The sequence below is a fragment of the Apodemus sylvaticus genome, chromosome 12 (assembly GCF_947179515.1).
Source record: "Apodemus sylvaticus chromosome 12, mApoSyl1.1, whole genome shotgun sequence".
Classification (NCBI taxonomy): Eukaryota; Metazoa; Chordata; class Mammalia; order Rodentia; family Muridae; genus Apodemus; species Apodemus sylvaticus.
In genome coordinates, this window is record NC_067483.1 from 63825456 (window position 1) to 63843014 (window position 17559).

The 17559-nt window shown below is 46.1% G+C and overlaps 1 protein-coding gene across 7 annotated transcripts in view; it reads left to right on the forward strand.

Moving 5' to 3' along the window:
- Positions 1–15063, forward strand: part of Abl2 (ABL proto-oncogene 2, non-receptor tyrosine kinase) — a 92572-nt gene extending 77509 nt beyond the window's left edge. For 2 of the 7 annotated variants that reach the window (XM_052201255.1, XM_052201256.1), the window contains 5 exons: positions 639–791; positions 2745–2834; positions 5590–5766; positions 6144–6377; positions 6690–15063. In XM_052201255.1, the coding sequence (XP_052057215.1) occupies positions 639–791; positions 2745–2834; positions 5590–5766; positions 6144–6377; positions 6690–7864 (1829 nt within the window). In that variant the 3' untranslated portion in view covers positions 7865–15063. Of the gene's footprint in view, positions 1–638; positions 792–2744; positions 2835–5589; positions 5767–6140 lie in introns of all 7 variants that reach the window. The other 5 variants (XM_052201250.1, XM_052201252.1, XM_052201251.1 and 2 more) reach the window with 3 other exon arrangements.
- The last annotated feature ends 2496 nt before the right edge of the window (positions 15064–17559 follow it).

The following is a 17559-nucleotide window of genomic DNA, read 5'->3' on the forward strand; positions in this document are numbered from 1 at the left end:
AGTAAAACTTGGAGCAATTCTTCAGACTCAGCCTTCTTAGTGCTAGGACTACAGATAATTTTCTTAGTTCTTCAGAACTTTTAGGTTGCTCAAGTAATAATAATAATAATAATAATAATAATAATAAGTTGAGTTTGAAGTGAGGCCAGCCTGGGCTACTTAGCAAGTTGAAGGGCAACTTGAGCCACATACGGTTGGGGTACGGTTTAGTGGTAGGGTACTTGTCTGGAGGTACAAGCCCCTGTGTCAGTCCCAGGGTTGGGAATAAGCAGAAGGGAAAAACTGTAATGGCTACAGTTGAGGTGTGGTTGTGCATGCCTGGGGTCCCCGCGTGCTGGATGCTCGGGTCCTTTGAGTCCATGAGTTTGAGAGCAACAGCTAGGGAGCTTGGCTTGGTGGTGCAGGCCTCCGACCTCAGCACTCAGACTGAAGGGGCGGGGAACAAGTACAGAGGACGCCCTGTATAGCCCTGGGCTCTCTTGGTAGAAGCTCTCTAAGAGTGAATGCACCTTACAAGGTCAGATGACCTTCATTTACAATTGTTCTTGTCCTGGATCTAATTCCTGCTGCTCTGCGAAGTAGAGACTAATTAGAGGGACTGGGGCCAAATAGAAACATTTTTTAATTCCTTTACACAGCGTTTGGAGTACTGTTGTGGGAAATTGCTACGTATGGAATGTCACCATATCCAGGTATTGACCTATCTCAAGTCTATGACCTACTGGAGAAAGGATATCGAATGGAGCAGCCTGAGGGATGCCCCCCTAAAGTGTATGAACTTATGAGAGCATGTAAGTGTTTCGCATGTTTGAGCTTTCAAAAAGGACCAGCAACAGGATGGTTAATGAAATGGGCACCATTTTTGCTCTCAGCCTTGTCAGACGGACCAGTCTTACTAATAGCTTGTCATTGCTGGGCGGTGGTGGCACACACCTCTAATCCTAGCACTCTGGGAGGCAGAGGCAGGTGGATTTCTGAGTTTGAGGCCAGCCTGGTCTACAGAGTGAGTTCCAGGACAGCCAGGGCTACAGAGAAACCCTGTCTCCAAAAAACCAAATCCAAAAAAAACCAAAAAGCTTGTCATCGACAGGCCAGTTGGCATAGTGCATGATTTACCACTGAGTCTTATCAGAATCCTAAGGGAACTGTCAGTGGCCCAAATATAGTGCCAGTTTCTCAAAACCATTTGTATATTCAGTAAGACAAGATGAAGTTGAGTTTGCATAATATGTTTGAAGGATGTCTGCTTTCAGCTCGATATGGATGGTTACTAAAGACTGGTAACCTCTACTGGGCTGGAAGACCTGCCTGAGTTCAAATCCCTAGTAAGCACATGAGATGCCTGTCTCAGCTGCACATCCCTATATCCCCAGTATCAGGATCACAAGAGATCCCAGGAACTCATTGGCCAGCCAGCACACTTAGCTGAAGTGGCAGCTTCTGTTCAGAAGAGACCCTAGGTGAAGGGAATAAAACATGGGACAGTAGAGAAAGATGTTCTGCTCAGAGATCTGCATGAGGGGCAAGTGGGAAGTGGAAGCGAGCTTGTGTTCACGGGCAGTGGATCCTTACTGCTTTCTACTGTCATTGTTGTCATTGGTTTCTCATGCTCCTCGGTAACAAGTGTAAACTCCAGCCAGGCAGTGGTGGTGCACGCCTTTAATCCCAGAACTTGGCAGGGGGATTTCTGAGTTCAAGGACAGCCTGGTCTACAGTGAGTTCCAGGACAGCCAGGGCTACGCAGAGAAACCCTGTCTTGAAAAAATAAACAATCAACAACAACAAAAGGTATAAACTCTGGAGACCCTGGAGAGTTTGTTAAACTTCTGAATTTATTACTCAGATTTTAGGAACCTGGGCTTGGGGGTTCCCACCATGAATTCTGAGCTGCCTGGAACTCACCTGTCCAGCAAACTGGCCTTGATCTCAGAGATCCACCTGCCTCTGCCTCCTGGGGGCTGGGATTAAGGATGTGTGCAACCATTCCCAACTAGTTCAGTTTTTAAGTTACATTATTTAATTATGGGGGGGGGAGAGAGAGAGAGAGACACAGAGAGAGACAGAGAGAGAGGGAGAGAATGTGTTTTAGTGCACACACACATATACAATGCAGTATTAGTGTAGAAATCAAGAGGAAAATTTGATAAGTAACTTCTCTTATTCCACCTTGTGAAACCCACTTGGGTTGGCAGGCTTGGAGGTGGGCACTTCTGCCCATGGACCCCACTTACGAGCCCCGAAGAACCCTTCCCTCTTTTGAGACAGGATTTCTCTGTATAGCCCTAGCTATCCCGGAACTCACAATGTAGACCAGGATGGACTCAAACTCAGAGATCCCTCTGCCTCTGCCTCTGCCCCTGCCTCTGCCCCTGCCCCTGCCCCTGCCCCTGCCCCTGCCCCTGCCCCTGCCCCTGCCTTGTGAGCTCTGGGAGTAAAGCCATGCACCACCACCATCATTCTGTGATTAGTTCACTTTTAATAGAGAAAAACTTGTTGTTTTCTACATTTTCTCTGCATCCTGTCGTCATTTTTGTAGTAGTAAGAATGGGAACCAAGGATAAATTGGACCAGCACTGAGAGGCGCTCCCAGCTCCCCAGGCTGGGGCTGAGGAGCCACTCGTCCCACAGTTTGTGTGCATACGGCAGCCCTGCTAGGCACACACACGCCATGGCATGTGTGCCTTTGGCTTGGTGTGCCACTGGGGCTGAGTCCCTGAGAGACTGCGCGTCCTCTTCTGCTGCAGGCTGGAGGTGGAGCCCTGCTGACAGGCCCTCGTTTGCTGAGACCCATCAAGCTTTTGAAACAATGTTCCATGACTCCAGCATCTCTGAAGGTGAGTCTTGGGGCAGGGGGTTGACGACTAGTGGACAGGTGCAGGGTGTTAAAGGTAATTTCAAATATGGAAGCTCCGCCAGTTGCTGAAAGATACTGAGTTGACTTTTGGCCTCTCTTATTCTCGTGTTACTACTGTTCTACACCTTTTAGTTCTGGGCTTTCCTATATCATATTTCAAACTGAAATTACAGTTTGATTTGAAATTTACTCAGTCTCTACAAAGAAAATCAATAACATCAGCAGTTCTTAACATAATACAAAGAAGATTAAAAAATAAGTGTGAAAATATTCTAGGCAGTAGAGAGATGGCTCAGTGTTTGCAGAGGGTCAGACCAGAATTCAGTTCCTAGCACTCATTCTGGGCAATTTACAAACGCCTGTGGCTCTGGTTCTAGAGCAGCGCGTCAGCCTGTGGGTCACGACCCCTTTGAAGCTCAGATAACCCTTTTACCTGGATTGAATATCAGATATTTAAATTTCAGTTCATAACAAATAGTAACAAAGTTATGAAGTAGCAATGAAATAATTTTATGATTGGTGGTCACCACAATATGAGGAACTGTATTAAAGAGGGGGAGTTTTAGGAAGATTGGAAACTCTGGTCTAAGCTGGGCGTTGGTGGCACACGCCTGTAATCCCAGCACTCTGGGAGGCAGAGGCAAGCGGATTTCTGAGTTCGAGGCCAGCCTGGTCTACAGAGTGAGCTCCACAACAGCCAGGGCTATACAGAGAAACCCTGTCTTGAAAAAACCAAATCCAGAAAAACCAAAAAAAAAAAAAAGAAAGAAAGCTCTGATCTAAAGGTTCCAGTACCCTCTTCTGGCCTCTGTGGGTACCTGCACTCATGCATATATACTCACACTTAGATACACATATATACACATAATTTAAAATAAATCTTTTAAAAGATATATATTCTAACTCTAAACCACATCTCAGGGAAGACCAGCATACACACACACACACACACCATATATATAAATATATACGTACGTGCAAACATACACATAAATAAGTATAATTAAAATTCATCTTGTGGTAACAACTTATTATTATATCTAAGCATACTGTAGCTTTCTGTAGCTTTCTTCAGACATATCAGAGGAGGGCGTCAGATCTCATTACACATGGTTGTGAGCTACCATGTAGTTGCTGGGATTTGAACTCAGGGCCTTTGGAAGAGCAATCAGTGCTCTTAGCCACTGAGCCATCTTTCCATCCCCAACTTTGTACAATTTAATTGATTGTTTCACTTCTGTTTTGGAATAAAGAGTAAAGTATATTTTTGCCTCAGTAAAAGCCACAAAGCTCATGGAATCAGCCACAGTGACCAACTAAGTGAGTGTTGTTTTCATAATCGGGTGTTGGTTGGTTGGTTTTTTGTTTTTTTTGAATTTAGACTTTTGCTTTAATTTTGGTACTTGGGCATGAACCTAAGGTCTCATGAATGTTAGATAAGCACTTCAGCACCTGTGACATCCCCTGCTCAACAACAGAGTCAGGGTTTTGTTTTTCCTGTTGTAGCTGGTTAGTTAAGGAGAGAGTGTGTGTGTGTGTGTGTGTGTGTGTGTGTGTGTTGGGGGGGAACACTGTTTTTTTTTCCACTTGAATGAAATGGAATAAATTTATATTGCTTTTCTTTTTATTGAAAACTGCTTCTCTAAAATAGAAATCTCTACAGACATGAGTCCCTTTTATTTAGCACCTGAACAATGCTTGGTGAGATTTTCCGATGCCCAGTGAGCATGTGAGGCCCTGAGCAGCACCGCTTGCCAGCAGGAAGTACAGGTTGACCCATGAGACTCCCGTGACATGCCTACCAGAATGAGCGAAAGCAAATTACATGCACTGGAGAATAACAGCCTCCAGTTTTGACAAGCATGCCAAGTGGGTAACCAGAGCATTTACACACCTCTAGCGTGGTGCCATATCTAGCGTTGTACTGGTCAAAGCCTGATGAGGCTCAGTGCACTCCCCGTGTGTACCAGTTAGATGGACACAGACATTCGTGAGTCACGGAACAAGTGTCAGGTTGCTCCTAGCTACATATTTCTAGTAACTCAAACTGGAAACATCCTACATCAACACCGAGAGGAGGACAAATCAGAGTACTTTGTGGCAATGAGAAAGAGGTCCTGCTACATGCAATAACATGTAAATCTGTAGGAATAATAGTGAGCAGAAGTTGTCCATTAGCGTATACGTGAGGCAGGAGGGTAGGGAGTGCAGTTAGTGAAGTGTTGGCACTCTGGTCAGAGACCCCATGAATTCAGACCGCCAGCACCCACATGCAGAGCTGGGCACGAAAGCACACACCTGTGGGAGATGGACACAGGAGCTACCTGCTGCTTGTTGGCCAGCCAGTGTAGCTGGAACTGAGCTCTAGGCTGCCGAGAGACCCTTTCTTAAAGGGCACGGTGGAGAGCGATTGGGGAAGGCATCTGCCTCCGTCTCTGACCTCCATGCGTGCACGCCTGCGTACACATAAGACTTCATACACTGATTTCACTATTTTATGCTTTGCATACTTTATTTTTGTTATTTTTAAGATGCTATTTGCCGAGGCTAGTCCCCTGTTTCTGAGTGAAGGGATCCCCCAGCCTCAGCTTTCAGAGCTGCTTACTATAGCACAGACCATGCACCCCACTGCATTTGAACTCAGTTTCCTGCTCTCCATGTTTCTGTTTTCAGTTGTATGTCTTGGACTCTGTCTTAAAATTGTCTTTCTTTACCAGACTTTGTCTTTTTTACAGAGGTAGCTGAGGAGCTTGGGAGAACTGCTTCCTCCTCCTCCTCTGTGGTTCCATACCTGCCTCGATTACCGCTACTTCCTTCTAAGACAAGGACCCTGAAGAAGCAGGGAGAGAACAAAGAGAACCTAGATGGGGGCCTTGATGCCTCCGAGAGCCTGGCCTCCAGCTCAGCACCAGGTAGGTGGGGTCAGGGCAGAAAAGGTCCCTTAAGAACCAGGGACCATGATGCACTGCCAGTGTGGGCAGTCCTATCTAGCCCTATCCAGTCTGTTACCGGTTCTGTATTTTTAGTCCCTGGCTCCCAGTGGTTACCTAGATGGGTGATGACATGCACCTGTGTTCTAGAGAAGGAACAATACAGAGCAAACTAGCAAGTGTCACCACTAATGTACATGTCACAGTTGGAACACTAGTCCCTGAATCAGTGATTTGTCAGTTTCCTGAGTAGTGCCAACATCTGGCATTTAATAAATGCAGACAGAACTTTATACTTTAGTTGCATTAACTGGCTTAGCTCTTGTCTATCCTGTTATTGATTGGCCATTTCTCAGCAGGGTTCATTAGAAGCACACAGGCCTCCAGTGGGTCCCCAGCTCTGCCTCGAAAGCAAAGAGATAAGTCACCCAGCAGCCTCTTAGAAGATGCCAAAGAGACATGCTTCACCAGGGACAGGAAGGGGGGCTTCTTCAGCTCCTTCATGAAAAAGAGAAACGCCCCCACGCCCCCTAAGCGCAGCAGCTCCTTTCGAGAAATGGAGAATCAGCCCCACAAGAAATATGAACTCACGGGTAACTTCTCACCTGTTGCTTCTCTACAGCATGCTGATGGGTTCTCTTTCACCCCCGGCCAGCAAGAGTCGAATCTGGTGCCAGCCAAGTGCTATGGGGGGAGCTTTGCCCAGAGGAGCCTCTGTGGCGATGATGACAGTGGTGGGGGTGGGGGCAGTGGCACTGCTGGGGGCGGGTGGTCTGGGATCACAGGCTTCTTTACACCGAGATTGATCAAAAAGACACTGGGCTTGCGAGCAGGTAAACCGACAGCCAGTGATGACACTGCCAAGCCTTTTCCAAGGTCAAACTCTACATCTTCCATGTCCTCAGGGCTTCCAGAGCAGGATAGGATGGCAATGACCCTTCCCAGGAACTGCCAGAGGTCCAAACTACAGCTGGAAAGGACAGTGTCCACCTCTTCTCAACCAGAAGAGAATGTGGACAGGGCTAATGACATGCTTCCAAAAAAATCTGAGGAAGGTGCTGCTCCAGCCAGGGAGAGAGCAAAAGCCAAACTCTTGCCCAGAGGAGCCACGGCTCTTCCCCTGAGAGCCCCTGATCCAGCGGTCACAGAGAGTGACTCTCCGGGGGTAGGGGTGGCTGGAGTGGCAGCTGCCCCCAAAGGCAAGGAAAGGAATGGTGGGGCGCGACTTGGAGTCGCTGGAGTCCCAGAGGATGGAGAGCAGCCAGGCTGGTCTTCTCCAGCCAAGGCTGTAGCTGTTCTCCCAACCACTCACAACCACAAAGTGCCCGTCCTTATCTCACCCACTCTGAAACACACTCCAGCTGATGTGCAGCTCATTGGCACAGACTCTCAGGGGAACAGATTCAAGCTCTTATCTGAGCATCAGGTCACGTCCTCTGGAGACAAGGACCGACCCCGACGGGTAAAACCAAAGTGTGCCCCACCCCCACCGCCAGTGATGAGACTACTGCAGCATCCGTCCACATGCTCAGACCCCGAGGAAGAGCCGACTGCCCCACCTGCAGGACAGCACACTCCAGAAACCCAGGAGGGAGGAAAAAAGGCAGCTCCAGGCCCAGTGCCCAGTAGTGGGAAACCTGGGAGGCCAGTCATGCCTCCACCTCAAGTGCCTTTGCCCACATCTTCCATCTCACCGGCCAAAATGGCCAATGGCACAGCAGGTACTAAGGTGGCCCTGAGAAAAACCAAACAGGCAACTGAGAAAATCTCAGCTGACAAAATCAGCAAAGAGGCCCTGCTGGAGTGTGCTGACCTACTGTCCAATGCAATTACGGAACCTGTGCCCAATAGCCAACTGGTAGACACTGGGCACCAGCTGCTGGACTACTGCTCAGGGTATGTGGACTGCATCCCTCAGACTCGCAACAAATTTGCCTTCCGAGAGGCTGTGAGCAAACTGGAACTTAGCTTACAGGAGCTGCAGGTGTCTTCCACAGCTGCTGGTGTGCCTGGGACAAACCCCGTCCTTAATAACTTATTGTCATGTGTACAGGAAATCAGCGATGTGGTACAGAGGTAGCCATAGTCAGCCAAGTGGGGAATGCACACATTCGGAGGGGAGAGGGACTCGTTTTCCTGTGTTCTTGTTCTCAAAAAGTGAAAGATTGATCCGTGAGTGAGTTTATGTGAAGTACCTCAGATCCCTGAGTTCTCACGTTTACAGGTTCATCTCAAAACAGCAGAAAGAAAACCATACAAGTAGATAAAAGGTCATTTTGGTGGAGCAGGGCAGCGTGGGCTGAGTTGGAAACTGCACTGGAAAATGGGGAACATCGTGTATACATCCTAGGAACGCAGCCGTCCCTACCTGCAGTGGCCGTGGCCTCCATTGGGCTGCTCTCAGTTGTGCTGTCCCATGAAACAGGCCTTGACCTGGCAGGTCCTGGGGGTTATCACGGTTCAGTTCACTCTGCAAATCCTGGGAACAGGAGAGAGAAAGCAGCGTGGGGAATGCAGCAGGAAATGTGCAAGTGGCTGTTGGTCTTGCTTCCATGGTCATTGCTATTGTAGCAAGAAATGCAAATCAGATGACCAGAGTGCTCACTGGGAAACAGGGCCCTTTCCATCCTCTCTGCCGTTTCCCACGGGTGTGTCAGTTGGTGCAGAAAGCACGCGGGTGAGTCTAGTCAGAGACGCCTCTGAGCGCTCGTGCTGACTAACAGTCATTTCTCCCACTCTCCTGGCGTGTGGCTTGCTAGTGGGCCAGTATAAGCTGCTGCTTGTTGGCGGCTGTCTGTAAGCCATGGGCATAGGGTGGTCTCGGTTCTGTCCTTTGCCTGGCAATCTGTCTTCCTTCATTCCTGGCAGCATACGGGCATTACCCAGCATTGATGTTGAAGATAGTGCTCACTGCAGCTTCTCATGTGGCCTGGACATGGACCACTTGAGCAGCTGTGCATAGTCTTGACCTAACTAAAACACCAAGCAGATACTGTACTGTTGTGAAACTGTGGCTGGCCTGGGGCCTGGGACTGAGGAGCCTGTTCAGCTGGTGTGGCTGCTTGTACCTTTTCCTCTGTAACCCCGTTTGGGTGGACGTAGGGAACGTGGGTTCCCCGAGGGCTTGCCTCCACAGCATTTCTCATGTTCTGTTTCTTTGCTCACGTATCATCCCTAACCCCTTGTTGCACTTGGAGTTTGTGTTGGGAATATATACCTTATTTATTTTCTCCTTTTATCTCTGTTTTAGAGTGCATAGTAGAAGTTATTTTCAGGGAGCACCAGTTAAGCCCAGAAACCTAAGGATTTAACCTGAGAATCGGTTTTACCATTGAAAAATGGGCATTTCCCTTCCCTAATTACAGTTACAGAAGCTAATAGAGTAACGTGGACTAGAACAGTAGCAGGTTACACATTACTGATGGTTTTGGTATTGGGTCTAATTCCAGTTACTGATTTTTTTTTTAAACTTCATGAATACCCCTTTCATTCTTCAAAGAGAATCAATATAAAATGTAGTGATTTTTCTTCTTCCAAAGGAATATTAATGTAGGAAGATGGGAATTGAGCAATAAGCAGTGTTTTCTTCCTGACTCATTGATCCGCTGTCAAGTCGCTGCCCCATCTTCTGATCTATTAATTGAAGGCAGTAGGCCTCATTCTCAAGAGTGTTTTGCAGACTTAATATACCACTCCCGCCAAGAGGCTCTTTGGGAAGCTCTTAATGTCATTACGTTGAGTCGCTTTTCATTCTCTTTGCTGAGTCACAAATAAGAAACTTTTGAACTACTGTTCTTACAAAATTGGGCCAGAATCCTAAGGGGAAACTATTTCAAGTTGCATTTGTTGTCCTTGACCAAGGAAGAAGTTTAGTTTTCTATCAGAAAAAGGAAATTTGGATGCCTGTCAACTGCTGCTCCAGAGAAAGCTCAGGGTAAGATGAGGCTTGGGACAGAGGCGACAGCCCTGCAGTGGCCATGGGCCCTCACAGCTGCAGCCTGACTGCTAGCTTTCAGGTTCGTGCCCCTGGAGTCACTCAAGAGAATCCCCCGCCTGTTGGCCACTATTCTGCATATCGGCCGCACCCATAAACTTGAATTTATTCTAGCAGTTAGCTCTGTGCGGGTGGGGAGGAGGAAGTGAGAGCCTGAGGGCGTTACTAATGCTGCTTTTGGTGTGTGTCCTTGCTATAGTGGGGTGTCTTAAGGCATGGTGGCTGTTTGGGGTTTGGGTCTTGTTTTTGTTTGTTTGTTTGTTAGTTTTCCCTTCAGAGTTCTGAAAATAGGCTTGGAGAAACACTCCTGAGTCTCCTGGCTGTCTGCTCTGCTAATCAGTGCCGAGTCAGGGCCACGCCTCACTCAAGCATCTCCACGCTCACAGCCAGTCATCGCATCACTAAATCCATGGTTGAGCTGACTTCTCTCTCCACACAGTCACGAGGAACATTAAGTGTTGTAGCACTCTCTCTCCACACGATGCACAAACTGAGTACTCTTCAGGGATTGAGGCCTCAGGCCACAGAGACACTGTCAACTTGCTGTGGAAGAATTATTTAGGTTTGTCTTATATCTATCTGCAAGGGACCAGCTTAGAAAAGGGAAAAAAAAAAAACAAATTAAAAGCTTTGAATCTAAAGCAGAGAAAACTGCTTTTAGAAACTAAAAATGTAATTACGTAGCCTAAAATCAAAGCAGATAGCAAGAGAAAGAAAGGTTCTTGTTGATGGTGTCTGGCAACTCCTAAAGCCATTTGACCTCTGTAGATCTTTGCATTGCCAAGACTTCATTACTTTCATATACAAATCTTGTGATTTCAGTTGGATTTCCTACCTTCAAATGTAGTGTTTTGTATTAAAATATATCCTAATTATGCTTTATGGGAAGTTTTTCTTTAAAGCGTTGGGTACAATTATATTTTACATTTTCTAGTGATCTCCATCCTGATATTCAGAGAGAGACCTTAAAATTGGCCTTTTGTATAACATGTATTTTGCAATGAGATGGACTGAATTGAACATGATACACCAAACTGATCTGGCATGTAAGAAAGTGATTTGGTCATTTTCAAGATGGCCTTTGTAAAAGGTCATCATATTGGATTGGAGACTAGTTTCTGGCTTCATTTTTAAGGTTTCTTCTTCTTCTTCTTTTTTTTATTATTTTTTATTTTTTATTTATTTTATTTTATTTTTTGGTTTTTTGGATTTGGTTTTTTCGAGACAGGGTTTCTCTGCATAGCCCTGGCTGTCCTGGAACTCACTCTGTAGACCAGGCTGGCCTTGAACTCAGAAATCCTCCTGCCTCTGCCTGCCAGAGTGCTAGGATTACAGGCATGCGCCACCACCGCCCAGCTATTTTTAAGGTTTCATTTATAAATATTCCTACTAAATCATATTTAAATCCTCCTTAGTTGACAATTGGCTAGTAAAATAATTTCCTGTTAATAAAGACTGGTTTTTAAGCTTAGGGGGATACAGCATTCCTATAGTGTGAGGTGATGTTTATAGGGTATAGCTCAGGTGCCTGGTGCATTGACCACTCCATGGATGTTAGCTGCTAGTATTAACTCATAACTGTGGAGCACACAAAAATCCTCTAGAGGTTTTTAAAGGAAAACTGATGAATTAGCCCCGCTTTGTTGGAATTCCCAGTGGGATGAGAGACTAGCTAGTGTGCTTCTCCAGGTTTCAGACACTTTACTGCTGTCTGAATGAACACTGTGTACAGAAGAGGAGACAGGAGAGGACAACTGTCACTAGTCCATATCTTGGAGCAGTTAATGGCAGAGCTGAGGCTAGAATTCAGGAGTCCTGACATTTGGCATCTCTCCACAGCCTGCTGCCTGTGAGATAGATGCTCAGCGAGACAATCAGTGGACATGGTACTGCACAGGCTCTGGCAAGCCCTGACCAGGAAGGGCTTGGATGTTTGGTAACGGCAGTGTAGCTAGACAGGCCTTTAGTAGAATTCCACTCTGAAGAGAACTTAGCACTGTTCTCCCAGACCTCAGGCACACATAGAGATCTGCATTTTTTAGTTGAAGAATACCAGCTTGAGTTGTTTAAAAACAAAAAAGAAAAAGATTGGCAAAAAGAACTAGTCCTATGTAGTGTCCAGCATCTACATTCTAACAGCAGGTTCTCTGGAAGGAGAGATGGGAATAGGAACAGGGTGGCAAGAGAAAACATGTGGAGACAGACATGGCTTCTGGTTCAAGTCTCTACCTTTAATGCATCTCTCCCAAAATAAAAAGTCAGGCCAAGCCCCTCCCCTGAAGGCTGGAAACTGGTTCTCCTTGTTCTGCAGGAGGCTGAAGGTCAGGTTGCTGGCTGCTATTCTTTAAGAACAATGGGCTGGGGGAGGTCACAGTCCTGTACTATTTTGTTGGGGAAAAAAAAATGTGTTGTTCAGTCCCATTTTAGTGCATGTGAGGTAGTGTACCTGAAAGCATCTTGAGAAATCCAATGCATTCAGCTGTAAAGCCGAATGACGAATGTCCGTAGAGGATGAGCCGGCCTGGGCCTGCAGCTGGACTCACCTGCCTCTGCAGTTTGTTACAGCCGTATGTACGAAGCTACTGAATGAACAAGTGAAGACGCAGCCCGTGTTTGCTAATAGCCTAGAGCTGAACAACATGTAGGGCCAGTTTTTGGTTTAACTCTCATCTTTAAGAAGTAGTCAAGTGGTGGCATGTAATCCAGCAGTAAAGAGGCTAGAGCTAGACTCAGGTTCTAGATCAGCCTTGGCTGCAGGAGACTCAAAGGAGGAATAGATTACTACTCCCTTTGGAGCCAGTAGCTTGATTGGAAGATGAAGGCCTCTTCCTCTTGAGCAGCCATCTACTACTGGGGTCCTTGCTGTGGTAGGAGCAGACTCATTTCTTGTTTATGTTGACACTTTCTTTTTAAGACTAATGTTTTGGGGTGCAGGGAGCATTGGGGGCAGAAGACTGATGTACTTGGAGAATTTCTAGAATTTTTTACCAGTTATAAATGACATTGACATTTATCATCGCTCCTTTAAAAAAAAAAGTAGCTGAGCTTAACTCACCTATTAGATTATCATGTTTTCAAGTGAATCATGTGGAGGCGCCTTGCATATAGCTGCGCTCTAGTCTGTCCCCTCCCATACTTTCCTACCTGTGCTGGTGACGCCCTTTTCATGAGGCTTTCTCTTCAGGGGAGTTGGTATTGGTTGGCAGTCATCTTGATCTCTGTTCTCAGCCATGTGTGTCATCAGCTTGCGTGCATTAACTTGCTTCATCTGAGGCTGGCGTACGCCTTTACGCCCTTGCATCTGCTGTGGCCAGGACTTGATATTTCCTGTCAGCTGCTTTAGCCTTCTCAAGCTGGCACCCCAGTTCTTTAAGAATGCCTGTTTCTGTTTGGTTCCAAGGGAACCTGTGTGCAGACTGGCTGAGGCTGCCTAAGGGTTTTACGGCTTCCAGAAGCAAGACCTTGGGATGGTCCTAAAATTTGCTCTACTCCTAAGTCTTGTGCATAGAGCTGCAGTTTTCCAGCTTAGGAGTCTGTAGTGCTTGGAGTAGTGCTTCCTGTCACCTGCGGTGATCAGCACAGCTCAGTGACCCAACTTCAGTGCTGTTGCTTGGATCCTGCTACTGAGGAGGCTGGCTCAGCTCGCCGTGCTCCATTGCCATGTGTTTGCATTCCATCTTGACTGTAATGATAACTCTTCTTCTGGACTAGGTCCCCCTAGTTCCCCAGGTGTCTCGGGGAGATCCTGGATGAGGTCTGGGCAGTTTATCTTGGTTAGAAACTAACAGAAGTCATCCTCAGGGATTGTACCATTGAAGATGAGTTCCTGAGTATTGCTGGGAAAAATCCTTGCCTGCTGGGCTGGGGTGCATCACTGTTGAACAGAGCTCAAAGTCCCTGTTGGTTCAGACTCTTCACACACCTCTCTGCACACTGGCAGACTGCTGCTGTGCTTTCTAGATGCTGTGTGATGTGCTGAGGGAAGGAGGACCTTTTGGGCCAGCCTCTGCCTCCACAAACACTCCCTTTGTTCCACGTACACCTATAAATCTGAAACTGATTACCCCTCTAGATAATAATATTCTTTATTTCCCTGGTGCTGATAAACAAGAGCACAGTAGCAGAACCCTGTTAGCCAGAGAGGACAGGAGAGGCACACTGGGTGCACCTGCAAAGCGGCCATCTAAGCACCTTAACATCCTGAGAATAGTAGGTCTTTTGTGAGGTCCTGAGTGTCCTGAGCATGACCCTTTAGGACATGGAGGAGGCACTGTCAAGTTCTAACAAGGTAGTGAAAGGAAATACGGAGAGTTCTGTGGGTGGAGCTTGCTTGCTTAGGTTTGTTTCTGAGTTCCTGAATAGCAGTTTAACATCTTGTTTTTAGTGACCATATAATTAAGGACTAGTGGGACTTCATAAAAATTTCACATACCTAGGTTCCTAATTTCCAGCAGATATAAAAGTGACACGTCTCTTGTTGAGCCGGGGGACACTGCAAGGGCTATAGTGCTCCAGGACCATTAGTTCCCACATTATCTTTGGTATTCCTAAGACCCATGCTGTGTTGTGAATGACAAGAATGCTGATGGACAGGGCCACATGAGCATGCATTCTTATGTCCATGGCCAGCTCCCACCTCGGCACTTGAACACCATCAGGAGAAACTTTGCCGAGACCTTGAGAAATGACCTTCAGGAAACCGAGGATTCAGAAATCAAGGGAAGGTGGAGTGCTTCCTGTAGCTCCTTCGGTTTTGAGGGCAGTGGCTGGTGAGCACACTGCACACCCAGACCCTTCCGTGTAGACCCTGCACTTCCTTTCCTCTGCAGGCTGATTCTGTAGTAACTGTCAGTGGAGCTGCCTGACTTTGTGTTTGCTTGATAAAAGTAAATTTGAACATTTTGTGGTGGTTGCTAGAACTTTGTCCTAAAACTTGCTAATTCAGACTCTTTAAAACCCTAATGTTTATACCAAAGGTTACACTGCAGGCGTAGGTGGTACACAGAGGGTGAAGCCCACAGTGGGGCACTGTGTGCATTGCTAAGGGGACACAGTGCCCAGTGAGACCGTATGGGATTTTACTAAAACACATCAATCATGGGTCACACTACCACTGTTGTCAAGTATTTGTTCTTAATTGTTATTGTAATATATTTTCAATTGTTTTTCTAATTTAATTCTCTCACTCTGTCGTCTGACTGTGAACTGCTAACAGTGTTAAAAACTTGATGTGAATAAATGATGGCCCTGGTGGGGACTGCTTCCTGCCATGTCTCACAAAGTTTGCAAGTTGTGTTTTGTTTTTAAATAAAAGTTGAAATATTTTATAGGCAAAATGGGCTTGAGTTGGAGTATTTCTCCTGGGGTTTGAATTGACAGGGAAGCTAAGCAACTCCTTACAGGCGTACAATGAGTGGATGACTATAAAGTCCAGAGGGTGATTAGTAAGCATGCCTCTGATACATTCTTTCTGGAGTGTGAGTTGTGGTACGAATCCTCCTCCTAGAATGAGTATTGTACACATGGTACCTTCTAGAGTCTGGGCGCAGACATCAGGTAGGTACCGTATGCGTGACGTGAAGGGCTACACACGGGTATTCTCTGAACATCCATTTTGAACACAACTGCAAATATGTTCTTAAAGTGTCTGAGACAGGAATTAAAATGGAATTAAAGGGTTCTCTATGGACCCTCCAAGAGAACATTCTTATTCAAAATTACCTTTTTTTCCCATGCTTTAGAGACAGTGTCTCATGTATCCTTCCCAGGTAGCCTCAGACTTGCATGTGACAGAAGATGACCTGGAACTTAGGATCCTCCTGCTGGAATTACTGTTGTACATACAACACTCTGTTTTATTGTGTGAGTGCTGGCAATGGAACCCAGGACTTCGTACATAATAAGCAAGCACTCCTAACAAGAACCACATTTCCAGGTCCCAGTACACATCCACTGAGAATAAATAGTTGTTTCTGTACATGTGCACATTGCAATAACCAAATCGGAGTATTTAGAATATCCATGACCTGGCTTCATTGTGGTGAGAATATTCAGAATCTTATTTGTTAGCTCTTGAAATGTTCTGTGCAGTATGGTGAATTCTAATCACTCACTTTAGTAAAACACCACAACCAAGTTCTCCGAGTTGCCTTTAACTGTGTGGCAGCCACTGACTGTGTTTTCTTTCTTTCTTCTTCTTTTTGGTTTTCTGGATTTGGTGTTTTCAAGACAGGGTTTCTCTGTGTAGCCCTGGCTGTCCTGGAGTTCACTGTCGATCAGGCTGGCCTCGAACTCAGAAATCCGCCTGCCTCTGCCTCCCGAGTGCTGGGATTACAGGATTGACAGTGTTTTCACTGTTGCCACTTCTCTGTGCCCAGCCTAGCCCAGCCCCAGGCATCGGTACACTCTCCCTCTCCCTCCATGAGATCAGCTCCCATTCCAGACAAGTGGGGCGATACATAGTATCTGTCTATGTGACTGATTCAAGTAGCATGGTGGATTCCACAGACTGGATTCCATTGTCTTCCCTGCTCCAATACTTTTCCCATCGAGTGTGCATTTCCAGAAACTCCATCATCGGCTGAGGACATCTCAGGTGGCTTCCATCTTCCCCCATCATGTACAGCGCTGCGCTGAACATGAGTGCAAGTATCTGACTAACAGGATTCCATTTTTCTTTGCTCTCTGTAGTGGAATTTGTGTTTATTTTTCAGTTTTCCTGAAATTCTGTGTACACTGGAATATGATACATTATAGCATATTTAAAGCAGTCCTGTTGAAAATATATTGTTAAAATATTAACTATATAAAATTATACATATTTATAGGGTATTATGTGATGCTTAAATCATTGTATACACTGCATAATGTTGAAATTATGTTAAACATATCCACTTCCTTAAATATTGATGTCTAATTCTTTCTTATTTTTAAAACAGTCTCACTGTGTTGTCTGACTGGCCTCACTTCAGCCTTGCTGTGTAGACATGCTGGCCTTGAACCCTGATCATCCCACCTCTCCATCATGAGTGCTGGAATTACAGGTGTGTGCCACCATCCTCAGCCTCAGAGCTGGTTTACATCTTTAAAAAAACAACTTTTATTTTTCTGTGTGTGTATATATGGTGGTATGCTCAGCAGCTAGAGAAGGGTATTGGATCCTTGGAGCTGGAGTTACAGGTAGATGTAAGCTGTTGGATATCCATGCTGGGAACCAAATTCAGGTCCTGGAACAGCAGCAACCTCCCCCCCCCCCTTTTTTTTTTTTCTTTTTTTTGAGACAGGGTTTCTCTGTGTAGCCCTGGGCTATCCTGAAACTCACTCTGTAGACCAGGCTGGCCTCAAACTCGGAAATCCAACTGCCTCTGCCTCCCAAGTGCTGGGATTACAGGTGTGCTCCACGCCTAGCTGCAAACCCTCTTCATTTATAAGCGAAGGCTGTCTTACTCTACTATACAAAAGAGAATCTCGTGACTCGTGCAGTGCCCACCGATGGCCTCACCGTGTTGCCTTTTAACTTCACCTTCTGCTGTCCTAAAGGATGCACTGCTGTTACAGTAATCTCATAGGTTCAGCTCTTACCTTTGTATATTTAACTCACATTTAGTTGTTTTAGCTGAGATAGTCTTCTCAATGAGCTGGGGTTACAGGTAGGCACCTCCAAGCCAAGCCAAGCATAAGGCTTTGCATAACCTCTGTCCCGTTTCCATAGCGGCTGTGCTGGTTTACACTCTCCCCAACAGTGTCTGACAGTTCCTTTCTGTATCTACCCTTGGATCTGT